Raw genomic sequence first — 27,703 nt, 5'->3', positions numbered from 1 at the left:
AACACAGAGGCATGAAAAAACAGGAAATGAAAAGGAAAAGTAACATTCACAGGATTCATTTGAATACAAAAATGAATCTTTTTCTTTCTTTCACCTCAAACTGAAGCTGCAGCGTGTTGATCTCAGTGATGCGTGTGTCCCTCTTCTGATTGACGAGGTCCACCTCCGCCTTCAGAATCCGCCGTTTGCTCTGAGCGTCACGGAGACGGTCTGAGATCTGCTTGTGCTTGGTGCCCTTTGAGACCGGGACGTTTATATTACAGCCTGCTCCAGCTTTCATTAACATTTTGCAGGATTGTTAAAAAAAAAAAAAAAAAAAAAAAAAATGTCTCACCACGGCCTCCAGCTCCAACTCTAGACTCTTCTTTTTGGCCCTGAGTCGGGAGATCTCCTCCTGCTCCCCCTCTCTCCTCCTCCCCAGCTCCTCTCTCTTCCCACGCTCCCACTCCTCCCTCCTCTGGCGCTCCATCTCCAGCTTCGCCGCCTGAAAAGCAAATGCAGAAAACGTGGTCACCGGAGACGACAGTCTAGACGTGGCCAGAAGCCTTCTTCTCCCACTCACCTCCTTCCTCTCAAGCTCTCTCACCCTCTCCTCCTCCCGCTGCCTCTCCATCTCCCTCTTCATCTCTAGCCGCCTCTCCTCCTCCAGCCTCCTCCGGTTCTCCTGCTCCCTGGCCTCCCTCTCCCTCCTCTCCTGAGCCTCCGTCTCCTCCCTCTCTCTCCTCTCCCTCTCCTTCCGCTGCACTTCCTCCAGAGCCAGACGCCGTTTCTCCAGCTCGGCGCTGCCTCGTGCAAAGTTCTCCTTCAGCTTGTCCTCGAAGGACACTGAGAGACAGAGAGAGAGCATTGTGAGGCCAAGACCCGAGGACACCTAACATTATAACAAAATGTAAACTGTGCAGAATGTGCCCTACCGCTGCTCTTGGTCTTCTGTGCAGGTTCTACCTCTGTTGTGTCTATTAAACAGGGGGTAATGTACGGCCCGGTTCCATTTACAAGCTCGCTGGTCTTGACTCCTCCTCTGAAATGAGAGAAAGACCATGTCAGTGGCTGTAATAATGAACGTAATCGTAGACAGAGTGAATGTGTCAAACTGCGTCTGCACCTGAGAGACGGAGGCACCAGGTCTTGGGGCAGCGTGAGCGGCAGAGGTCGGCCCGTTTTAGCCATGTCCACCAGGTGCATGGCGAGGATGAACTCGTCCCCCTGCAGCCGGCCATCTTTATCCACATCTGCCAAGGTCCTGTGTGCACACACAACATAGTAAGTCACATGGTCGAGCAGTAAAGATGAAATCTGAAGCGTTGTCATGATTTTATTATTGAGAGGGAGTGGAGGAAGCTGTAAACATTCACAAATTACGACCTCATAAAGCCGTTCGGGAATGAGTTAGCAGACAGTCGCCTATTTACACTAAACACAGCCGACGCAGAGCAACGTTTACATTCATGCCACCGCTCACCGTGCTAGACAGAGCCACAGAATGTGTCTGCACATGTGCAGTATACACCCTCCGAGACTCCAGAAAGTAGCCTTGCTCTCCTTTTAGCTCTTGTTTTGGTTTCCACCAACTCCTTAAAGGAATTATTTGGCTCATTATCACCACAGTGTTCACCAGATAGTTGCTGACTAACTGCTGCTGAGAACAACAATGATGAGAGCACTGAGGGTGAACACAAAACACTAAATTAAAATTGAATTTAGCACTTTATTCATCCTGCCGGGGGAATGCAATGTTTACGCTCTGTTGTTTGCTTTTTAATTACACACACAAATACGGCCAAAATACACACACATACACACACACAAACACACACACAGAAACTACTAGGGGAGAGGTGTCAGAGAGACGGGGCAGCCACGGTGTCAGCACTCAAAGTACTGCTTCACACGCGGTTCAACCTGGACTTGAACCAGACAACATTCGGTTCCCAAGCCAAGTCCCTACAGTTACCACCTCTGAAACCAGAACAAAGCTTTGAAAACAAAACAATAAGCTAAAAGAGGCTCAATAACTCCAATAGTTTGCTAGACCGCTCATGTACAATGAGGCTCATGTACAAGGTCAGATGGACTATTTAGGACGATATTCCCTGTTTGGTGTATTTCCAACATTATTTTAATGACCTTTTCCTGCCGCAAAGGCCAATACATTACAGAATCCAGCATTAAAGGTGAAATATGTAAGAATTAGCCACCTGTTGAATACATTCTCATTGAATGTATTCAACAGTGTGCTGGTGCGCTAGCATGAAGGCTTTGGACTGGGATGGGTCGGGGCTAACTGGTTAGCATGCTAACTCCAGTAGCTTAGATATCTCTGAAACCCAATACATGGACGTCCTGACTTCGGTCCTGTTATTTCTTCACAGCCTGTTGATCATTTTAGAACGTTTTCAACTAAAATCCCTACGTAATGCACCTTTAACATCCGAGCAATCCCCAATAACCACCTGTTTATTATCATCAACAGGGGTATGAAACTGCAGAGTAGAGACTCCACCACACACACGAACGCATGCACGCGCGCACACACACACACACACACACACACACACACACACACACACACACACACACACACACACACACACACACACACACCTTATACTCACCAGATGGTAGCTAGCTGAGTCTGTGTCAGGTTCGATGCTATCAGCGCGTTTCTAACCTGGGGTCCTGCAAAGTAGAAAAAAATTAAATCAAAATGAGAGCAGGGTGAATTTTCAAGTGATCGCCTGGAGTGAAAAGTGTTTGAGCACTTCTGACTGCTGGCTTCTGTCGAGTGGGGTTAAGATCAATAACAAGAGTGTGTGAGAGCATGTGTGTGAAGTGAAGCTGACGCAGAGTTTGCTCTGTCGGACCGGTCATGAGCAGCCGACGGGTCCTGAGAACCTCGTGTTTATTTAGGTTGGAGTGTGTGAGAGTGTGTGTGTGTGTGTGTGTGTGTGTGTATCCTACCTGACAAGTAGCCACTCATGAGCTTGTCCAGCGTGTTGAACTGCTGACGGTACTTCAGTCTCGAGGCCTGCGGGACGGCCCAATCGCTGGCGCCCGTCTTCGGGGAGTTGCTGGCCAGCGACGTGGTGGAGGAAGAATTTGAGCTGCGAGCGGAGAGAAACGAGAGGCATTTTGATATGTCACGATAGCCACCTACAGGGAGATGACACAATAATATTATGTGGTCAGCTCTCTCTCCCTCCCCTCGTATTCCAGCCTTGGCTTAAAACCACTAATTGCTTCGAGACTCCCTGGTGTTATTCCTCGGCTCTTAATTAGCTGGAAGAGGAAGCTGCTGCCGCAAACGACCACGTAGACGGTGACTCTCTGAAACAAGACAGCACTGTTTCCTCAGGCAACACTAATCAGGCTTTCTGTTTTTATTACAAACAATGCCCCTGCAAGAATAGCAAAAACGGGATAGGCCGGGTCAATGACGTTCATTTGAGAAGAATGTATTTTTCTCCCAGTTATTATAGGGTGGAAATCTTGCAGTACTCCCTCTGAAGTAAAAGGAGAGGTTTCAGGGAGACAATGGGAGATGTGGTGTGGGATCCTCCCTCTGCCCAAGGGCTTTTCTGTGCATATATGCCTCTCTGTGTGTACGTATGAGTCGCGGCTGCTGTGCAATTTCCATACATCAAAACTTGTTATGGGTCCGGACACAAAAAGAGAAAGAACAACGTGTCTAGCAATGACATAAGAGGATGTCACAACGAGAGCCTGAAGGATAATGCGATGTGGGCGTCTGTTGGATCAACCCTGTGCTGCTGTTTGACTTCCTAACACTCCTTTATTATTAGTCACCTCACCACCTACACCTGAGGTCAGGGCGGTACGAAGCCCCCGGGCTCCTCAAAACAATACAAAATGAAACCAGACACGACTCCTATCCTATTTCCCAAACCGCACAAAACACCATGAGAAGGATCGGGGATACTGGAAACCGCTATTGTCACTTTTTTTTCAAAGGGGAATCTGGCTGTTGCTGAAACTGCACAAAAACCTCCCGGAATCCAGTTTCTCCTTTGTTACATCAGAACACTGTAATTATTGCAGGCGAGGATTAAGTGTGCTGATCTAAAGCACAAATGGAAGTTTGGCTGTTGTAGATGTAGGACTACAAACCGCTTTCACGCACTGTCTCATATTTCCACTAACACATTATACAGTTAAGTACTCGAACCAGTCGCCTTAACAACATCACATTCATCTCCTTAGTCAGCTACATATAACCGGATCCTTTATTTTATACACTTCATCTGAAACACAAAGTATGTTTTTCTGACTTGGTAACAAGAATCTACAGCTATGCTAGCAGCTCTGTGTCTTGTTTGTTGAGCTAAATGCTAACATTAGCATACAAACACTCTCACTATACTATGACAATGCTGATGTTTAGCAGGTAGCATTTTATTATCGTATTCACTAACTTTGGTCATCTTGCTAACATGTTAACAATGGCTAATTAGAACCAAAACAGCCTAACCGTCCAGTGTCCATGGAAAAAAACAGGGAAGGCCTTGGTTTGTCCCTTCTGAGCTACTGTAAAAACATGGTGGTGCAACATGGCGGCCCCCGTGGAAGAGGGACCGCTGCCGCTGAAGACAGAAAGTTAATTCTAAATGTAGGAAATCTACATGGTTCTTAGTTTTGGGGTGATTATACACTAGCTGTGGGAATCACAGAGCATCTCAGAGGAAGATATTATTCACAACAACAACAGTATCGCGATACAGCAATTCTGCAATAATCAATATATTGCAAGGAAATCATCCAATGATACATCACGGTATTTGTCTTACTTAAAAAACAAAATACCCCAACAAAGGCAAAAAGCAGGAGGTGTGTATTTCTTCCCTGCATTGTGGCATCAGTTTCAAAGAATTTATCATGAAGCCATGTATAAAAAAAGAGCACCGATTCCCAAACAGCAGGAGAGCAGAACAGTTCTGGAGTTAAAATGTGTAAATAAAAGATACAACTACGCCTCTATCTGAGTTAATTATGCTAACAGAGGTTAACACCACAAGGAGATATAAAGTGATGACTCTGGTGAGTCAAATCGTCAGGGTAATCTGATTACAGAACCTGCATGTTTGAATAAAAATATCAATATGTGGCACCAGTGTATCGATAATCGTATAATACACTAATGAAAACATAATTATGAACATTATATTCCATTTCTGCCAGTAGATCCCGGCTTAATTTCATACACTTGGACCCTTAAGGGACAGTGGGGCTGTCATCAATTTTGCAAGTACTAGACAAAATGTCTCTGGAGGAAAAGTCAGGGGTTATTTTCAAACCATCAGGTTATTGAAACTACAAATGTGAACCTCAAAGCGGTGCTAGACGAAAGGAATAAAAGTCAGTGGGCTTCTTCCTCTGGGCACCGTGAACATTTGTACGACGTAACGCTGCAGATCCAATCGGTAGCTGCCGCGATAAACATCTAGAAGTGGACCAAACATGGCTCCTGAAATAGACTTCGCAGCAACAGTGACCTCCTCCTATAAGAATGCCAGTCCTCCTCTGATGTTTGGGACTCTCAACGAGCTCACTTCCTCCTCTTGCCAACTACAACATCTGATTTCAAAATGCCTTCCTGCTCCCCCTCTGTTATCAAAGTGTTTCATCTCTGCCTGCATTCTGATCCCCAACCCTTCCCTGCAAACAAAAAACAACAAAAAAAACCCTGATGCTTTGCGAACGCTGAACTAATGGGCTGAGTTGTGTGCGACATAGGTCGGCTTCTTTTCTAAAAAAAAAAAATAAAAAATCAATGCTTAAAAGGTGGTGCCTTTTAGAAACCCCCACATCCCCCACAAAACCTGGAGGAGCTTGATTTTAAATGCATCTTTCAGGAAGGCCGAGGACATCCAAATGAGTGAATTCCCCCTTACAGGCTGCAGGATATTTCATGCGGTATCTGTTTATTGACGCCGCGTCTCACCTGCTGGATCCAAGGTCCAAAAGAGAGTTTGCCTTCGACATGCCGGTGGATGGAGAGAACGCCATCGGAGAGGAGAAGCCAGACAGAGGGAGCGCTGCAGAAAAGGGTCGAAGGCAGTCTGTTAATAGTCAGATACGATTTTGACGAATTCAAGGTAATAAATGTGAAAAATGTGTGTACATAAAGCGTCTACACGTGCTTTCTTTACATAATCAATCTCTGGCTGTAAACGTGCCGAGTGCAACTGCCCTTGAATATGTGTACATCTAATCTTATCTCCTCGTATTTTACAGTCGCAGCACACGCAGAGCTCCAGGCAGCAAGGTTATTGACGTCTGGATAAAAAACAAAAGTGATGGCCTGCGACTCTGCGCTAAAGAGGGTTAGTCTGGAAGAACTGTGGCACTGGTGTAATTCCATCAGCAGGGGAGATGGGAGGAGGAAGAGGAGGAGGAGGGGGAGGAGGTAACGATTGAGGGAACACCAAATAATACAAGACATTTCACACTCACTCTCGTCGGATTGCTCGTTTCACAGGCTAAAGATTAGAGTCGAACAGACAGAGCGAGATTAAAGAGCGCAGCCGCAGGACAGATGGAGGAGGTGGGGACACGGAGAGTCGGACACAAAAGAGAAATCCAAAAAGAGTAAAAAAAAAAAAAACGGACTCGATGAGGATGTCACGTACTGTATGTGTGCACCTACACCTGACATCAATGACTGCTTTTTTATCTCACAAACACAGAAACTGCGGTAAAGACTGTGGTGACTCATCTCGCTGCATACCGAAACATCTGTGTGTGTGTGTGAAATATATATATATATATATATATATATATATATATATATATATACACACACAAAATACTGACAGTGTGTGCTCCTCAAGACAGATATAAAACCTCAGGGATTAGATAGATAAGGTTTAGCCCTTTCATGTGTCATGTATAATCCACACCAAATTAACGCTGCACCATAAATGCGCAACTGACCCTGATACACTGAATATAACACACCAGGATGAGGCTGCACCAGCTATTCATGGATCCATTCAAAGTTTGTGCACGAAGTCTTCCTTAAAGCTGCTGGAAGGGTTGATGTCTTTTTTAAATAAGTGTTAAATAGCTCAATATTCAGACGGAAATTGTTGCTATGGAGTGTACGGTCAGTAGCCCAGGTCTCTGCTCTCGCTGGCCGCAAAGTGAAACTAAAAATAGATGTTCTGGTATCCCTGCCCACTTTATCCAATCAGGATAGAGAAATCCATAAAGAGGCGGGAACATGCTCAGGGTTCAAGAGGCAAAACCAAGAAAACAAGAAAGGAGTCGTGCAGGTGTGGTGACAGACGGAGGAGGTTAGCTAAAGTTAGCTAAACGATGACAATGCTTACAGCGGCTTTAAGGTCTTTGTAAGTACTAGCTGGTTTTAAAGTGGTGAATTATTAAACCTGGTTCCAGCATTTAAACTTAAGAGATGTCTGAATAAAGACTTCAGTGAGGCTGTCCAATCAAAACACAGCTAACGTCAGCCAACGGAAAATTAAAGTAAAAAAAGTACATGAAACAGTTCCAGCAGGCTAAACGACAAACTGTTTTTTTGCCAGATTTAGGCTCAACTTTGTGTAATTTATATTCATATACATGGAAAACTCTGTGTCCTTCGTAGTATTCACGTTGTTTTGAATGAGATGGATGCATTTATCTTTATTTATTCAGTCTGATGCTATTAGCATAACCTTTTGTACTTTAAAGGGTACGAGGTGGGAAATCTAGTTTAATATCTTCTCAGTTTACACTATTATCAAATGAAATGTGATTAATTATCAGGTCATAAAAAGAGACAAGTCCTCATTATGTATCATCAATCACATGCTAGAAAGCTAATGCTAGCTTTGTAGGTTAGTTTAGTCAGCTACGTAGCAGTTACTGGGTTTGAATATAAAGATTGTCGTGTCATAAGCTATAGTTTTATGTGGTGTTATCAGCTTTAATGATCCCTTTTACCCTTTATTCACACGCTAGCGAGCTAACGTTAGCTTTGTCAGCACCATACACAAAAGGCGGATACTATAGAGACCTGGATTAAACTCCATCCGGGGCTGCACGTCATCTCTTCTCTCTCTCTCTCTCTCTGCTTTCTTGTCCATATCGCCTGTCGCTATCCAAAGTAATTCTAAAAAAAATAAAAGGTCTATCTGTGACCATGTAGTGGCTTTCTTTGCATGTGCGCAAGTGAATATCAAAAGCCATTCAGCACGGACATAAAGCACAAGATTCTTATCTGTACTTGGATAGAAAAGTCTTTTCCAACGCTCTAGGTTCTCCTGTTTTGCATTTAATCTCAAAGCGACACGTGCCAGTGAACTATCCCAGTTACATGAAATGAAAATTAGCTGAATGCCTCTGGAACATAATCCAAAATATTCAGCATTTGTCACGCTTTTGATTCCAGGTCAAGTTTGATTGAATAAGGTGCTAAACCACAAATCGATATCTGTATTAAAATCTGTCTGACAAGCAAATCAGAATGGTTCCGCTGCAGAACCAACCTGCGTTGTTGGGAACGAGAGGTGGGGTGAGGAGGTTGATATTGCCGTTGGGGAGTCCAGAGTTTCCCAGAGAAGTGATGAGGGGCAGAGTCATTGCCGTTGGCATCAGGGGCTGCACAGAGTGCATGAGGGGGTTAACCGGGATGGGTGTTAGGATGGGCATGGCTGACATAGTTGACATGGATGACAGACCGACTGACAGGTTTGGCATTGAACCCATTCCTGTTAGGAGGAAACACACAGGTGAACGTGAAGAGATCAACAACACAGTTTCAGAAGAACATTTACAAAAATGGGGTTTTCTGTCTTTTTTTTCTTGGGCCACTGATGAAATAACACTTCTAAAAAGGTCAGGTTGGAGGAGAAAAGCGTTTGAGTGTGGAGGTTTTTTGAAATTGGACACATTTTTACCGAAGCGTGCTGATGTAGGGATGGTCGAAGCCAAGTTGGACACAGGTGACTTCTTCATGATGATCGGCAGGGACGAGGGTAGGTTTCGCCCCTGAAGTTTGAGCTTAATGAGCTTCATGGCGATGGAGAACTCCAGTCGGTCCATCTTCCCATCGCTGTCGATGTCAGCGAGGTTCCTTGAGGAGGAGGAGGAGGAGGAGGAGGAGGAGGAGGAGGAGAGAAAAACTGATGTGAGAGGATGACGTGTTTGTTGGAAAGTGCGCATTCCCAGTATTGTTTTTCTTCACGGGGACAATAGAAATGGCAAGAGTTACACAAGGGACCAGGGACCACACACACACACACACACACACACACACACACACAGTCTGTTCTAATTACAGCACACACACAGTCACACACACTTCTCACACACACAGTTTACTAGGTGGGGCAGGCTGTGAAGGAAGCTAGTGCTCAACAGGAAGTTAGAAGCAGGCTGAGAGGTCCAAACCGACCAAAAACAAAGGCTGGACCTACTGACCTACATGCTCTGGCTTATCGGCACATTATTTTGGATGAAGACTCACAAAGCGGTGAGTCGGTGCTTACCAGATCTCAGCCAGGACCGAAGGAGGCAGGCCGGACTGGAGGAAGAATTTCCTGGCTTGCTCTCCTGAAGACACACAACAAACCACTCAGAGAGGTGGACACTTGATACCGCTGAACTACTGATGACACGCCGGTGATCCTCATAAACCAGTATTCCGTCTGTTTGTTATGCCAACACCTTACCCGAGACGTAGCCGAGGACGGGGGCGAGGCTGTCGAACTGCTTGTCGTGTTTCCCCCTCTCCTCTGGAGTGATGGCCCACACGCTGGCTGCGCCTGGCCGAAACACAGAGACACAAATCCATGACGTTTGAGGTTTCCCTTAAAATGACAATGAAACAGGATTTTGATTCCACCGTGCCGCCTGGAGTTAAAGTAAATCCTGTCCCGACGCGTTTCATTTGCAATAACAGGATAAAGGATCACTTAGAAGTGGGGAGCGGCGTCCTGGTAGCCTACTGGTGTAGACGCATTCCACATAACCAACATGTCTGGAGACATTTGTTGCCTCTCTCTCTCCCTCTCTCCCTCTCTCTCTCTCCCCCTCTCTATCCCTAGGTTTCCTGTCTCTCACTGCAATTTCAAATATCAGATATCAAAAGACAAAAACACCTTAGGGAGAGGAAACATACTGATGCCCGCTGATGCAGAACAAAGTAATTAACAAGGCAGTTAAGAGAAATTTTTACCGAAAGATATAATTAAATCAAACATTTCTGCCATTTTTTGTTAAATAGGTCTATGTTGGAGAAGACTTTTTCAATCTAATCCTGGCTAATCACACACCTCAAAACACAAAATCAAGATTCTAAAGCCATACGTACTGCTCCATGAGGCTAACATCAACATGCTTACATGCTCACAGCGACAATGCTAACATGCTGATGTGTAGCAGGTACAGGCCTCTTATTCACCATCTAAACAATCTTAGATTAGCCTGTTAGCATGCTAACATTTTCTGTTAGCACTAGTCACAAAATATAGCCGAGGCGGATGAGAATGTCAGGTTTTTGATGTATTTGGCAAATATTTTGAACGTCATCCCGTATACATATAAAAGTATGTATCAAAGGGGCATTATGTAGTTTTGGAGAAGAAATGTTGATGTTTACAATATTAATGAGGTAATAACACAAGCTCAGAAATATTTATCTTTTCCATAAGTGAATAAACAAGCTGCTCTCAGAGGAAAATAAATTCCAAAGAACACTGTTTGAAGCTAAAAAGGGGGTAGGGTCCGCCACATGTTAACAAATTGTAACAGTATGAAATTGTGTTGTCCTTTAAGGTCAGTTTGTCTATTCAGTCATGAAAACAAATAGTCTATTTTGTATGAAGATGATTCAGTGAAGAGATTTCTCTTCTGATTAAAAAAATAAATAAACTTCCCTAAAACTACATAGTGCACCTTTAAACGTCTTGGGAGACATCTAACAGTTGTTGTCAGGGCTGAAAGATATGCAAAAAATAATTTTGCAAATTTTTTTGACAGATATTGCGATTGAAATATGACTCATGATTTGAATGGGAATGGTCAGTTTTGCATGTTTTACAGACATTTAAAACAGACGTTTTTGCTGCGGTCTGTTCAGAGTAAGCGTTCTCCTCTTCAGTCTGTAGAATATTTATTTTAAGGCTCAAATGTGTTGTGACACATTTTACCTGTATAAAGAAAATGCTGCAGCTCCTGCGATTTGATATTTCACTCAGCCATGTTGCGATTTTGATGACATTTTGATTAATTGTCCAGCTCTTGGAGACACTTCAGACTCGAGCATTAATTTTCCACTGTTCCTGGAGAGCTCGAATATCTGTTCAAAATATCATGAGTGCTGGACCGACTGACTACTACAAAAGAAAAAAAACAAAGACGCAAAGACTGTAATCCTACACAACATCAACAGTGTTACTGGTGGAGCTGTACAAAAGGATTACGAACCCCAAAAATGTCCTGCTTTTTTCATAATACCGCCCACATTACGTTAATAAGACAGTATTGACACCTTTGCAATTTCAAACCATAATGTTCACAGTAGGCTCGTCACAACACACAAACACAGCAAACACATTTAAAGTCCCCGAAGCCGAGATGCTAATCCTGAACTCAGCATGGATCACTTTTAACTTCACCATCCAAAAATTCTGCATAATCTCCATCACCAGTGAGACCTCCCCCACAGATGAAACCACTCTAAACTGACTCCCGACAATGATTAATGTATAAAAATGTCCAGTCAGCTTCTTTTCTCTTTTTTTCTCTCACTCTGCTCCGCTCTTGCATATCTCAAGGTAAGTTCAGGGTTGTCCATGAATTAAAAATGAAGTCAGATCCACTGAGCGAGGGAGACGAAACCCAATTCTCACTCGATTTCATAACACCTCGTTAGCAGAGAGGGATGGAAGATGATCATCGGAGCTAATAATCAATTAATCTTAAAGGGGGATCCGTGAAATTAATCAAATTGTAACACGATCGGGGTTTGCTTAATTTCTTTTTCCATAAGCTGTTAGGCTATTCTAAAAAAAAAGAAAAAAGAAAACCGCCTGTGTGGACATTGTGCACAGATGGAACCCTCCACATGGCTGTAACTGAATGACAGAGCTGCAGATAAGGAGATGATGACAGATAATGAGTCCAGGCAGAAGAGCGAAGCATGAAAAAAAAGATGATTTCAGCCTCGAGCAGCTGACTGTAAACTACGTTCAGACAGTAGAGACAGATGAGCTGATGAAAGAATACAGCGAGTGCTACAGCTGTGAAGTGGATGGATGCGACGCTGCAGCTGGAGGTCAACTGGGGGAAAAAAAAAAAGCAGCTCGTACGTAACTCACTTTCAAAGAGAGCTCGGCAGCGACAGACGGGCCTCCCCGATGGCGAGGGCTGTTACCATCGTGATCACAGTGGTACGAACCTCCAAAACCAAATGTTTACACAGACTGTTCACAACAGCGAGTTTAATGTGAGATGAAGACAACAATCGTTTAGTTTGTCGAGAGTTTTGTCCTTTGAATGATTAACCTGCAGCTCATCACCAGTTTTAGCCTCACTTTGATGTAAAAAATGTAGGATTTACCAGAATAAAAGTCCCCTCAAAAGTAGAGCCTGATTGATATATTAGGCTTACCAATGATACTAGTCAGTATTGGCCTATCACAGATATATTGATATCGGCGTATATCTCGTCCAATATGCTCCGATATGAAAAAGTTTTGTTTTAAAAGACTATAATGTAAATAAGGCGGTTTAGGATTAATCCCCTCGGAAGTTTACTGTTTTAGTGCCTTAATGTCAAGTTTATCTCATCCATTTACAACATCCTGCCAGTGTTGCATTTCTTTGCCATGAGTGTTTGATAACCATGTTTGAGGGATCGTTGGTAGATCAGCTGATATACAGACATTGGAATTTTTACTCCTCAATATTATAAATCGAGTATCTGTCGGGCTCAACTCATAAAATAAACATGCCTAAAGAAACTGATTTCAACCTAAAACTACTGGGTTTTTTTTGTATTTTTTGTATTTTTTTAAAAAAATGGACCTGGTATGTTGCTATTGTGAGAGATTTGATTAGAAAATATGTGTAAAAAATATCAAAATCAAACCAGACAACATGATGTAGATAATATGTTAGATTTTGGCCACCTTTTGAATTTATACTCAAAACAAACTGGACAGCACATCACCAGAGTAACCGCAAGCTGCTGATGATTTTAGCCGCCGTTAGCCAGTTAGCTCGGTTAGCCGTACATCTAGCGGTCCACCCTCAGAGCTTGGAGCACCAGAGGGTGTACGTATGTCTTATAGACCTGGTAAATGAATTATTCACTCTTTATAATTTTTTTCAAATAGAATTTCATATTAAGAAAATATACAATCAGTAGTTATGTGACTGCCTTTTTCGTACACCATCTGATTTGGATTCTTGTTCTAACATGTTAGCAGCGGAGATTATCTTGCACAGGAAGCTGTCTCTAAACTTTTTGTCTCAACATGAACGACAATGCCGTCACCAGGGGAGAGTCAGACGGAGGGACATCTTTTTTTTATCCTGATCTCTGGAAGATGCAAAAGATTCATAAAGTCGGAATGAAATCTCAGCACTGAGGACAAAAAGCTATAGTTATGATATTGTGACGGGAAAAAAACAATTCTTTGTGCTGTTACGGGTGTGTGTCTTATAGAGCTGGTAGTTGGGGTGTAATTTATTCGCCAGCTTCAGGAAATACCTCCCTGCCCATGATGGAACTTCCTCCGCTAACCCAAACACCACCACTGGCTCTTGTTGACCACAGTGGCACGCACACACACACACACACACACACACACACACACTACACACACATATTACACACATCTCTGAGGAATGACACAAAGCTGCAGTAGATCGGTGCCTTATTTGCAGCCTGAAGATTAAATGTGAAAGCTACAGAGAAAAGCTTTTTCAGAAGAAAGGATTCAACTTCTTCCAAAATGTGATATAATCAGACGCCGACAGCTGTTTGAATTCACAGAGAGATCTCTGTTTGTTAGCAAACACCCTGGCAGATTGCCTCGAGCCGGTTTCAATCTCCAAACAAACTCATTCTACCCTGAACCGCCGCCGCAACACCTGTTCAGGTACCTGCCTCTTTCCCTGACGAAGCCCGATGGCGTGCAGCTCCCTGTGCCCCGACCTAGTTTTTGGCGTCGTCAGCAAAATGTTGCAGCCACAAAAAAAAAAAAAGAAAAAAAAAAGGGCGAGAGTAATTAATCTGGCGCTGGAGATGTGAGTATTCTTCACATTGTCTCGTTGGCTTCGACAGGCCTCATTTAGAAGCTATTGTAAGTGAGAGAGGCAGGCGATATTTAGCACAGTGCCGCTGGGACGCGTCGCTAGCATGGCCACATCCAGCTCGGCCTGTCAGTCGGGTCCAGACTCTGGTACAGTGGCAGCTGAACGCTCTGAGAATAAGTGGGGCACCGCAAAAGAAGCTTCTTGCACGGAAGCGGCACAATCCATAGGGGTCTTCTGCGGCTTGACACTTGTGCTGGAAACATACGGCCGCTCAGTGTGAGACCGGGTAAAGAGGTACCAAATTTTTTGAATATGTAGCATTTGAAAGTTAATTATAGCTTTTAGGCTTCAGGACAGCAAACTGAGGGCTGAAGTTTTCAGGTTGAACAGTCAGTCTGGCTGATAAATACGTTTATACATATCCTTTTTAATTTGTTTTTAGTGGAAACTTATTCACTTAAGTTTGAGGGTCTGCGTGGTAAATACAGCATGTAGCCGGAGCCAGGAACGGACAAGGGGACCTCACTATTCAACCCAACATATCATGTTGTTTAATCTGTTCAAAAATCAAAGCAAGTAAGTAAAAAAGTTGAGGTTTCATCAGACTTAAATCCAACTTCAAACTTGCAAAAATGAGAGGTCTGGCATCACATCATGTCGAACTGTTCCAACCCATAAACAGAAATGAAAAACAAGATGGCTCAAAACACACTCATTAGCAGCAGATTCACACTCCCTCTCACAGGTCCTTGAGGGGATACACGACACACCGTACTGAGTGACAGATGAGAGAGAGCAACAAAGCAAACTAACAAACAAATGAAATCAGGTTAGACGTCTATCGAGATTAGAGAGTTAATACAGACGAGTAAAGGGTGCCCTCGACTTCTGTGAAATCTTTTCACAGATCCTCCGACTGTGTGCCTGTTTTTCTCAAAGTGGAGAGAAGACGTTATGTAACTTCTTCTATCTTGAAATAACAGCTTCAGAATCATTTTGATGGCACAGTGTCTTGTAACAGGGTGAATGGTGTCTCTGTCTCATCACTTGTTTCTGCACTATGTCACTTCAGTGAGAGGGTCGGATCGCAGCGTTACATAGTGTTTACCTCAAGACACAAGTTTTCAACACTTAACACATTTGTATTTACGACAGTGGTGTTGCACTCATTGACTGTGACATTTTCTACATGATGCTGCTTTAAATCTTTTAAACAAGAAGTTGTGTCGACGATCAGCTGCGAGAGTAGCGCACGCGTCAAGGTCGGCTTGGTGTTCGGTGAGCCTGCCTCCAACAGGAGACGCTCCAAAGAGACGGTTTTAGGATGGACTACGTCTTCGCTGGGTGCAGCGACTTACTTCCTGAACCAGTCAACAGGTCATTTTTTACACTTGGGACATAAGAAGTTAATCAGTTTGAGCTTAAGATATATTTTGTTCAACGTTTGAGTCAAGCCAAATTGTTCCCCGAGCTATGTTAGACACAGCTAGCCATTTATAATAGTCTTTATGCTAAGCTAAGCTAATCTTGTCCTGGCTGCATCACAGCCTTTAATAGTAGATGTGACATGTTTGGTATCAATCTTCTCGTCTAACTCTCCACAACAAGGTGAATAAACTTATTTCCCCCCAAAGCTTTCATTCAAAATGTTGAACTCTTGAGGGCCATCACTGTCTCCGCTTGTTTGAAACATGTTAAAATGAAATAAAGATGATGCCGTTACCGACATGTTTCCCTTCTGTCAGACACTGAACACATGAAAAACAGCTACCTGCACAGAAACCTAGAACACACACACACACACTCTTCGCGAATACACAAGAGCCCTTTAGCTAATATTGACACACAGTATACTGCAGGTTTTTTTTTTTCTCTTTCCTGTGGTTGGACTCTTATGGAATAGCTTCCACAGCAACGACGGCTGTACAGAATTTAAACCGACTGTACATCAGTTCAGCTCCTCAGCAGCTGCGACACAAAGAGCCTCTGCCTTGTGTGGGTTTTGTACTTCCCTTTGTCAGCCTGTGTGCTGTTGTCTAGGTGCCGTGTGGTCCTCTGGAGACGTTGGGAGTCAAACCTCCGGACGCCCAGCGCCGCCCCCCCCGGGGGGAACCACGTCGCCACTTTCGTAACTATTTACATGTGAAATGCTTCACCTGGGGAGGACGAGTTGATGTTTGAGATCGGTATAGGGATCAACAGTCTCTGCGTGCTGAAGCATTTCACTGAACACACACACAGACAAAAACACACACACTCTCCTCCTTCTCGAAGAGTGAGGCGCAGCGTCCACCTGTTTGGGAAATTCACACACTAATGACTTTACAATTACCTCGTTTCAGATTTGCCGTGTTCACAAGGGCGCAATAACCCATCCGGCATGTTTCCATGGAGAAACTCATCACGCCGCGTCTCTGAACCGCTCTCTCTCCCGGCGTCTACTTACTGGATGGGATTAAAGCCGAGAGTGTAGTTGTGGGGTTTGGCATTTTGTTAAACTGCAGAATTAGTCATGAGGACAAGATGCATCCGACGCACCAAACACACACACACACACTCTTTCTTGGAGGCTTTTTCCCATAGAGGCCCTCAAGGAGCGGCAACTTCTGTTCTATGATCAAAGGCTGCGAACAAGTGGATTAAAACGCGCGTACACACACACACACACACACAAACACACACACACACACACTATTGAGCAATTCCGTCTACACCAAGGACAAAAGAGATGCATCACTTTCCACAGAAACAGAGGCAGCTCCCTCCCGCCCCAAACAAAGGCACACACCAAAATATCTCATCATTTGCATAAAATGCATTAAATAATTATTATTCCTTCAAGCCTTTCTTGGCTGAAGAGGTTTAAACAACATCTAATTACCTATAATGTCTTCCCAAACTATCAAAGAGGGGCTCAGTTCAAGCCTGGCACCGGATCAGTATCCCGTCCCAACATCAAAAAACAGCATCACAGAACCGCAACAAACCGCGGCGGCTTTTTAATCTTGACAGGAAGTTGACCACGGGGGAAGATTAAAGTTTAGAGGAAAGGGCATGACACAGCTGGTGCTCATCGGTCAACTCCCGTCTCCGTCTCTCTCTCTCTTTCCACCCTGACCACTCTTCTCTCCCCTCCAATTTGCCTCCCGAGGACAAACCAGACACCAGACGCTCAATCAAGACGAAAAAGACAGTTCTTACCATTCATGGCTGCAGGCAGGTGGAGAGCACGGGCAGAGAGGGGAAGTCCTCCACTCAGCTGGCTAGCTCTCAGACATCTGCAGGGAAAGAGAGAGAGAGAGACAGAGAGAGAGAGAGAGAGAGAGAGAGAGAGAGAGTGATTGTGTGCGTGTCACGGAGCAGCGGGTATAAGTGAGGAACGCGAAGCATGCAGCGAGCAAGAGAACAGAGGGGATGTAAATGTGTGCAGGGAGAAAAAAAAAAAAAAAAAACTCATCTCCCCGGCCACAATGCGAGGAGGGCGCACGGTGAAGGATGACAGAGCGAGGGGGAAATAAATAAAGAGAGAGGAGGGGGAAGAAATGACAGAAAGAGAGAGAGAGAGTGAGAGAGAGAGGGAAGGGAGGATGAGGGAGGATTCAGACAATGGCAACAGGGGAGAAGTCGGCAGGCGGACAGTTGAGGGACGCCGAGGAGGGAAAATGATGGTGGTCCGGCAGGAAGGGAGCATTTATCATCGTCCTCGCTCGGATCACAGATGGCGGCAGCTCAAGCCGGCAGTCCTCTGCGATGCATAGTGTATCTTTTATTTCTTCAAGTGTTAATGTGACGATCATTAGGGCTTTATGTCCAAGTACCAATAAATTAGGATTAATGGGCATATCTCTCTTTCTCTTTATAAGAACATGTTTTCTTTTTTTGATGTATGGACAATGTTTGTTTTATTCAGATCTCTGTTTCTGGACAGTCACACAAAGTAGCGCAGATTTAATTAGATGGCCTCATTCGCAACATAAAACACCAGAAAGCTTAGCAATGCAAAAAATAGTTGCCTCAGTGTTAAAAAAAAACCAGGTAACAGTCTCACGGTAACACCATCAAATACAGGGCTGCAGGGTGCGATGCTTTCATCGGTCGAACTGGTGCGCCTGAAATGTTTTAAAAAGTGTACTTTTCAACGTGGAAGATCAAATATTTCCACCTTCTTTCCTGTTTACAAAATTTGGTAAGAGGTTATGTTCAAAATGTATTGATGGTTACACCTTAATAAAACTAAACGAGAAAAGTTAGGCACACCAGTGAAAAATCAGTGTGAAATAAAACTGGATATACTGTAAATATTTGCCTCTCTAGGAATACAAATATTTCTTCTATTATGTAAATAAAACTGTCTTATGTGGAATATAAATAGTCGTCTTGTTGGTAATATAAACAGCTCTGGTCCTACATAAACATTTCTCTTTCAAGGGATGTAATCACTTGTCTTTAATAAGAAAGTGAATGTATTTATTAAAGCAATCAGTTGAGGGAGAGCCTTATTTTCAGTGATGCCAAGTGCAAATGAAGACATCAATAAGCAAAAGCAAACCTTTAAACTGAAAAAAATCCCAAAACAACTGTATCAGCACAGTTATAGGACGACAGTGGGCGGTTATTAACACCTAAAGCGTCTTATAAAGCATCTTGCACCAACAATCATGAACATTTGTCCCATGAGCTGCATACAGATTTGTCATCGAGTGCATTAATGATAGAGTCGAAATAAGAATATAATCATGAATGATTGGTCATGTACCTGCCCACATGCATCTTCCCCACACGTACTACACACCAAGTCAAGACTTATGGATGCACTGAGGGGCCGTTCTGCATCCACTGCTGCCGCTGGGCAGAGAGCCCGTCAGAGTGATGAGATTCCTCTGTAGGATCGCTGGCAGAGTCCCAGGAGGTGCAGAGGACGGATGAGCCCATGCAGGTAATGCTCTCCAACCCAAAAAAAAAAAGAAGAAGAGCCCTGCGTGTAACGGCTTTCATTCTTTAAGCCCTGCACCATAAAATTGCTGCTCTGCAGGTGGGCCATCACGTCTGATCTATTGTTTACTGTCCTAAGGAGTTTACTTGCTATACATCCTCTGTCTTTGAAATCACGCTCAATTACATTTGGTCCATTTTGCGCCACATATTCTTAATGATCTGAACGTCTTTAAACTGAAAACTGAAAAACTAACAGATTCTGATGGTCGCTCCGCTCAGACGCTCCCATTTATTTCCCCCTTGTTCCATCTTTTCTTACCCAGGAGCCTATAGCTAACAAGCGAGGTTTTTTTTTCTCCTCAGTTGTGATTCCTGTCAGGTCTACGCAATCTCCCCTCCGCTTCCACCAAATCATCCCCCCCTCCCTCGCACCTTTTACCTCACTACACTCTTCACTCTGTCTTTTCCATTTCAGCTCCCCTATTTCTTATTCATCCCTCACTCGAACATGCATCCCTTCTTATAAGCCTCCCGCCCCGATTGCTTTCATCCCTTCCTCTCCTTCTGCTCCTGTTACCACATTGCTCCATCACTGGCCTCCACTTTTCTCCTGTGCAAATTCCTTGAGGGGGAGACTGTGGTTGTTGTATTATAAATCATTCTCTGCACATGCCGACACTGCCAATTACTTAAAGCCAATGAACCGCTCACTGGTGGCGTAGGGCCTGCGTGCAATCTAATATATGTGCGAGTGCATGTCGCGCACACGCGACCAGTAAACAATGCACACGGACGGGCAAACAATAACGGCGCCTGAGTCCAAAGCCATCAATCCACACAGCCCAGGAAAAGAAAAAAGGAGAATGTACATATACTTCAATTTAATTAATACGATTTGAGTTACTGCTTCCTTTGTATTAACTGTGTGTGTAGTCATTTTCATCGTGACCTGGTTTGGAAACTGTATCCACCCATAGTTCTTAGTAGCTGCTAGCACCACTAGCTAGTTTGAAACTAGCTAGCAATGCAGCTAACTTACAGTAATATCTGTTTTTCTCCTCAATCTGAGAGTAATACCGCTTACTATGTGTGTGGTCACTTGTATTTGTCACTCCATCATGAAACTGTATCCATCCATTCTTGTTCTGAGTTACTAGCAGCACTGCTAGCATTACTAGCTCGTTTTAAACTAGCTAGCAATGCAGCTAACTAACCATAATATCTTTTGTATTCCTCAATCGGCTAGTAATACTGCTAACTGTGTGTCATCTTTACTGTCACTGCATCATGAGGATTTCAGACACTTGTAACTGCTAGCTAGCTTAAAACTAGCTTATGTAGCAGAGATTTAGACGCTATGTTGTTTGTGTTAAAAGCATGAATATCCCCGGTTTGTATCATTATCAAACATTAACTTTTATCTTTGGAGTCCCGCAGCAATGAATCCTAAAACCCAGAAATAAGTTAGCATTTTTAAATGCTTCCTGTTCCCTCATGTCAAAATAAATGGTTCTTTTGAATTGGTTTTTGGTTAAATGTCTGAAATAAGGTCTGTGGCTAACGAACGTTTAACTCTATGACACATAATACATCGGTAAATACTCCACTTTTGAATTTTTTCATTCCGATTCCGATGCTTTTTATTTAAAGAACCAGGGCTATACTAAATCCAGGATTGTCCAACAAAACCATATCATCCCTGCAGCACCCTATTATATATTACGCTTTCACTCTTATCTCTAAATAGGTTATAGCTAACGTTAGCCTTGTCAGTTAGGCTAGTTGAGTAAAAAATTCCACACCTGGCAGTTACTTGGTCTAAATTTCCATTAACAGCTAATGTCCAGGTAAACATGTGGTTCATGTGAGAAAAACCTCTTCAAAATTCAATGATGATAAATCTGAATTTAGTCATTTAGCATTGGCACTATGAGGCTCTGATCGAAATTACAAAAACTTGTTGCAACCCACAGTAAGTCAGTCCCACAGAATACACTTCCAGAGAGCTACATTAAGCTGGGTTGGTAAGTCACTGTACGTTATACAGCCGGGTGACACATTAAAAGGAAAAAACCTGAACGAATGAGTTCATAAACGGTGGCTCTGATACGCTACGGGAGGCATTCTGCTGGCATGGCTTGGGTCTACTTGACCCGTGAGTGCGAAGGGTCACCACAAATCAATGCAAAGTGGGCGATCATTATAAAATATAACACATTTCTGTCCTGATGGGAGCGGTCACCATCCACAGGGAACAAGGGCTGACTGAATGGTTTGAGTAGGAATTAAGAATGGGATGTGAATCATATGCAACGAGCTTCCTGTGTGAATACTTGCTGCATGTGTGCTTGTTACCCTCCCCTGCACAAACAATTTGTATAAAAGGTATTTAGCATACTGTCACCCGCCCTCATACACAAATACTTTAATCCCTGAGGTGTGTGTGTGTGTGTGTGTGGTTCCAAATACAAGACACTATCTGATATTATTATGGCAGTCAGCCCTCTCTGTTCAAACAGGGACATATCCTGGATAAGAAACAACACAGAATCAACAGGAGGTGCAGAGGACACCCTCTACATCAACACTGCCTGCACCTTCAGCAGCACACAATAACATGTTGTCACTTCATTTGCTCGTGGTTCCTGCATTTTTGATTTGATTTGCCTTAACCCTGTCACTGTGCAATTCAATTTTGTAGAGCTATTGAAGAGACAAGATATGACAGTACAGGAAAAGCAACATATAAACTAATTTAAGCACGTAACCTATTAGATTTTAGGTCACAGATCAAAATATACTTGCAACATAATCAGATTGAGGCGCATTTTAAGGTGCACTGATTCCATCCAGGCACTACTATTATTATTATGACTGTGATAAACAATCAAGAGGTCTGACAGCTGATACGCCTCCAACACTGTCGACCTAATCTTGTACCGTCAGATCATGTGGTGCCTTAAATCTTGCCAGAGATGACATGGAGGGCACATTTTTAAAGTTCAAGTTCCCTTTTTCACTTTTCACACAGCAGAGCTCCAACAAGTTGTTGGCAGATTGATTAGTCATCAACAGAAAGATAATTGCCTACTATTTGATTCATTGTTTAAGTAATTTTTCAGACAAAATGGCAGAAAACGCTGTTTTCATCCTCTCAAAAAAGTCGATAATTACATCTTTTCTCTGTTTTATATCATAAGAAACTGAATATGGTGGGGTTTTTGACTGACTAAACAGGACATTTAGAGAAATCTCACTGGACTTTGCGAAACTGGGACGGACATTTTTACTATTTCCTGACATTTCAAAATAATGCAGATTCATCTGTAATGATAATAACAGTGAGTCACAGCCCTTCTTAATAGAGAGCCTTGCTCCTCACATGAGTGTGGCCATTCTGAGCAGCTACAGTAGTCAAACTTTTGCCCTTTGAAGTGGCAATACAGTCCACATACTGGTTCATCTTGAGCACTTTAAGTCCTCAAGGTCTTTCACAATATCAGTAAAAGTGGCTGGATGTTACACAGAACTAAAACACTTCAGCATGTTTATCCAAAAACATAAAAGCAACAATAATTTGACCTGTTATCACGGGACAGAAGCGCTACGTTAGACCAAGTCATTAAAAGGAGAGGCTGCAGCCAGGCAGTAACAGGAGTACCATGAGAAATCTGGTGTGTGAACAGAGAGCTCGAGGGTGACAGGGTGCAGACACATGGAGGGGGGAGTGGCCGATAAGGGGTCCACACCACTGTTATGCCCTGGGGCCCCATAACAGGTTGATCCGCCCGTGCATGTGTTGACAACTGAACTATCTCAATTACAAATGGAAAACATCGGTAAACAAACATTGGATCCAGATAAGTGTGTCAACATACTGCTCCATGGTCGACAACACACTTTCAGACTCATTGTTTAATTTGTTTCTGTGCTAACAGGCCGCAGAATCGGGCTGGAAACAGTCTACTCACTCTCTATTAATGCTCCACCTTCTAATGTGGGTCTGTGTTGCTGTGGCAATAAGCCCGGACACCCTTCTCCCTCCAGCCCCTGATGGTGTATTGACGTTTTTAAAAATGCTACAATTGGCACTTTGGAAGATTTTTGATTGGGGAAACGGCGAGAAACAACTTTAAGGGCCCGACGGTTCGCCGACCCGCCACACCGAGGGAGAGAAAGGCGAATCAAAGAACCTTTGACTCCGTCCTGCATGCTGATTGACACCTGTGTGCGTCGCACTGGCCATGGTCGGATGTGCGTATCAATGTGTCGGCCTGTGTGCGCGAGTGTGCCTGACACACACTCAACCCACCCACCCCACCTCCTCCTCCTGCACAGAGGGGTACCCTGTTCCAGCAGACACAGCCCAGGAAGCTTTGACTGAGCCCTGAGGAAGAAAGAAGCCTGTGTGTGTGTGTGTGTGTGTGTGTGTGTGTGTCTCGTATTTTCAACCTATTCACAAGAGCACACACACACACACACACACACACACACACACACCTTCCTCTGTTGTGCTGCAGGTGAAAATGGGAGACGCTTCCACCAGAAAAAAAAAAAGAACAAAAAAAATACACAATCCGTCTCATATTCATCCTTCTGATACATTTGTGGGTCAACTTGTACAATGATTCACCAAAGCCTCTTTTTACTCTCTTTACAACCATCACACCCTTAGCACTCGGCAGCATGTCCCCCACACCTCCGCTTCTTACTTTCTGTGCAGCGCCGGCACAAGATTTGTTTTCTCCCTGGGCTTCAAGAGTAATGACAAACTGTCCTCAATATAGCACTCAAATCCAATGCAACTGTGACTGTAGTTCCACTGTCAACACATCAGCGAACGCATGTGTGTGCTCCTGTGTGTGTGTGTGCATTTTCCTGCATGTGTGTGTTACGCAACGCTTTTACCATCTCTGGCAAGTGGACGTGCAACAGTAGCTTGCAGGGACGACGATTGATATCACAGGTGCCGCAGTTCAGACGGACTTTGCCACTTCAGCAAAGAAAAGCCTCTTCTCTCTGTTTTAAACTGAGGGCAGCAGAACACACACACACACACACACACACAACCACACACACACACACACACAAAAGAAGCAATCTCTATAATTAGTCTACACTGCAGTGAATGAACACGAGCAGGAGTGGAACTGATAAACTTGCCTTCCCCCCCCCCCCCCCCACTGAGGAAAAATAAAAACTGCACTGACGTCAAACGATATGATAACAGCGTACGGGGGTTTAAATTTAACTCACCTTTTACGCGCAAAAGGGGGGAAAAGATCGTACCCATCATGAAACGCCGTGCGATGAATCACTAGAAAACTACATTAAGGTCACTGTGAGCTGGATACTACAGACACTCACTCACCCTCGTATGGGGAGCTCCAGAAATAACACACTCATTTCTTTCTTTTTTTTTTTTCATAAACGCAGGATGAGAATGTTATAAGTTAGTCTGTGTATTCTGGACCCTGAATGTTAAAGTGGCAGTCCGTCATTTTCCTGCGAACACACCTTCTTTGTGAACAACACACATAGTATACAACCTTTGGAGTTGTATTTTCTGACATAAAACAATAAAGCCAATAGTCTGTTTCCTAATGAGCAATGTAGGATATGTTTGCTCTACAATGAAATAAATATATATTAGCAAGAAGCATTTAGTGTCTCCAGCAGTGCGTTATCTTGAGAAGACAGAGGCCATTCACAGCCCTTATTCTGATGATTAAAAACAGATTTAATTTTAATGTAAGTTAGAGCATTATCAAAATGTATTTAAGCATATGTTGGAACGAAAACAACATCTAACAGTGTTTGCTCTTCAACACATATGGTGTATTTTTTTTTTTTTTTTTTAATCAAAATGTAGAATGTGGACAAAAGGCTCACACTCAGACAGTGACAGGTGTCATAAATTCACATTTTCTTCCTGCCAACCCTCACAGATCTGCTACTGCAGCAGTGTAAAGGTAACACACACACAGTGAACAGACTCTACGCTCCGCCTGCCTCGCCTTTTAAATTTAGGGTTCAATAAACCAGGACATCCACATTTACCTTCTGAGAAAAAAAAAAGGCAGAATTAAACAAGGTCAGCAGCGACAGAGTGCAGCGCGTGTCACATTATCTTCAGTCCTGTGAGGCGTTCAAATCATTTCTGCTCATTTACCTGTTGCGGTAGAATTGCGGCGGTGATCCGACATCCAGGCTGGAACATTAATCTGCTGAAGAGGGAGGAACGGCTCCGGCAGCTGGGGCGGTCATGGTGGGGACTCGGAATGGGCGTGGCCACAGAGTCAAGTCACTTAGAACCAAAATGAAGGGCTTCCGGGCACGTTTTTCAAAATAAAGCTGCTCGACCGCCATCTTTTTTCTTTTTCTTTCTTTGTATTTTTTATTTTTTTACAATCTTTGATTTTAATATCATCAGTGTTTCCACAGTCCACAGTCTTGCCACATGTCCTCATCATTTCTGATAGCCCTTTTCCATTTCGCATTCACTCAAATCAATGGGATTATGTTTATAAGTTATCAATATTTTTCTACTGTAAATGTGCATATGAGATGAAATTCATTTTAATTATCAAGTCATCATCATCATCATCTGAATGTCTCACTTTTAATGAGGAAACATATTTAACACAATGAACACCAAAGTTTATTGTGTTAAATATGTGTTTGAAAGCAATCAGACACTTATACTTATAATCATAAAAATTAGAATGTATCTATATCTATATCTATATGCATATCTATATGTACATGTGTATATATATATATAACAAGCAATAATAAAGCAAAGTACTTCCAAATTGTTCAAAAGTATAGTATTTTCTAAATTATAGTTGGTTACATTTTTCCTCTAAATGTAACTCTAACAGTTATTATTGATCTCCTGGATTACTAATAATCCAACCCGTAGCTTTTACTGACTTGCCTGGTTATAGAAAGGTCAAAGTTAAAAGTATTACTATTGTGTTGAACAGAAAAGCAGATATGGACGGATGACTTGACTGAATCTAACAAAAAAACTTGTCAGACAGGTGTTCATGGTAAAAGCTGTGAAACCTTTAGATGCTGAGATGCACAGCCACTTAAGGGGCAAAAATCAAAGCAGTTCATTAGCTTTGGTTTACCCACAAATGCTATTGAGCCAACATTGCATCATTTTCTTCTTTCCTATCTGGCTTATGTGCTGAGTGAATTCCACTGAGATGCAGTTATTTGTAGTTAATTGCATCTTCCTTTTTCAGGAGCAGTGTACAGTCTGACAGGTCTTTGCTGCCCCCCCAAGGAAACATGAAAGCAGCTGCTGGTGTGGAGTACCACTGAAAGCCCACATTCACTATTACTTCTACAAGTCAACAGTCATAGCCAGATCATGTTATAATGTTTTTAAAGCACTGAAAAACAGGCATTAATAATCGATAGTGATTGTTATTCCTTTCAGAGGAGTAAATATAGTACAAATAAACCACACTGAGCAGGCAAAAACTGTTTATTTCAGGGAAAAAAAGGCATCAAGCCACAAAAAAACCTGACTTTTTAGCATATTCACTCATAAGGATGCTTAAATAGTTTATTCTGTCAACAAACAAAATGCAAAATCCAACAAATTAAGTTTTTAATTGGTGCTAGCATTAAATGACAGGGATAACGTTCTGTCAGGCTTTTTTTTTTTTTTTTGCACGCACTACAGCTAAGATGGAGCCCTTCAAACTAAAGACAGCAACAAGCCTTGTAGGGTCCAAAAGAGACCACAAGTCAATATACATTTGTTGTGGTTGTTATACAATTTTTTTCTCACAACAAATGCTAACATCAGCTTTAGTGGTAAATTGAATCTTTGAAAAATGTCCATGAATTTCCGAATGTGTTAGTATTTGGTGCGTCCCCCTTTTGCTTTAATGACGGCATGCACACGAGCTGGCATGGACTCCACGAGTTTGTGCAAAACCTGCTGACTCGTGTCGTCCCAGCATGATTTGACAGTGTTCCACAAAGCTTCTTGTGATGTCACAGAGTGCTTGGCTCTCTCGGTCTCCAAGTGCCCCCATAAATGTTCAATGGGGTTCAGGTCAGGTGACTGAGGAGGAAAGTCCATGACGGTCAAGACTCCTTGTTCCTCAACGGTCTTCAAGTAGTTCTTGCAGAGCTCTGAGGAGTTTTTGGAATCATTATCCTGCTGCAGTATGAATCCTTCCCCACAAAGATGCAAACCAGAGGGTATAACATGTCTCTGAAGAATGGAGTGATAATTCTCCTCGGTCATAGTGTGGTCAATTCTCTGCAGATGTCCAACTCCAGAGTAGGCGAAACACCCCCAGACTTGAATATTCCCACCACCATGTTTCACTGTCGGGCTGATACTCTGCGGTATCATTTTCTCTCCTGCTCTTCTGTTACTACCATAAATCTCAAACTTGGATTCATCAGTAAACAGGACTTTTTTCCAGTCATCCTTTGTGAAATGCTGGTA

General features: G+C 43.1%; 1 protein-coding gene across 10 annotated transcripts in view; it reads right to left on the bottom strand.

Annotated features, from left to right (window-relative positions):
- Positions 1–25,507, bottom strand: part of itsn2a (intersectin 2a) — a 45,329-nt gene extending 19,822 nt beyond the window's left edge. For 4 of the 10 annotated variants that reach the window (XM_030405430.1, XM_030405429.1, XM_030405425.1 and 1 more), the window contains exons 1-14: positions 25,394–25,507; positions 17,488–17,564; positions 9,693–9,785; positions 9,510–9,573; positions 8,919–9,094; positions 8,508–8,729; positions 5,960–6,053; positions 2,962–3,104; positions 2,616–2,679; positions 1,106–1,243; positions 915–1,021; positions 563–825; positions 335–484; positions 95–235 (exon numbers count right to left, since the gene is read on the bottom strand). In XM_030405430.1, coding sequence (XP_030261290.1) covers positions 95–235; positions 335–484; positions 563–825; positions 915–1,021; positions 1,106–1,243; positions 2,616–2,679; positions 2,962–3,104; positions 5,960–6,053; positions 8,508–8,729; positions 8,919–9,094; positions 9,510–9,573; positions 9,693–9,785; positions 17,488–17,494 — 1,662 coding nt within the window. In that variant the 5' untranslated portion in view covers positions 17,495–17,564; positions 25,394–25,507. Of the gene's footprint in view, positions 1–94; positions 236–334; positions 826–914; positions 1,022–1,105; positions 1,244–2,615; positions 2,680–2,961; positions 3,105–5,959; positions 6,054–8,507; positions 8,730–8,918; positions 9,095–9,509; positions 9,574–9,692; positions 9,786–17,487; positions 17,565–24,129; positions 24,251–25,393 lie in introns of all 10 variants that reach the window. The other 6 variants (XM_030405422.1, XM_030405423.1, XM_030405424.1 and 3 more) reach the window with 3 other exon arrangements.
- Positions 25,508–27,703: the final 2,196 nt, after the last annotated feature.

Source organism: Sparus aurata, chromosome 22 (genome assembly GCF_900880675.1).
Source record: "Sparus aurata chromosome 22, fSpaAur1.1, whole genome shotgun sequence".
Classification (NCBI taxonomy): domain Eukaryota; kingdom Metazoa; phylum Chordata; class Actinopteri; order Spariformes; family Sparidae; genus Sparus; species Sparus aurata.
The sequence above is the reverse complement of the archived record's forward strand: the minus strand, read 5'-3'. Positions and strand labels throughout refer to the sequence as shown.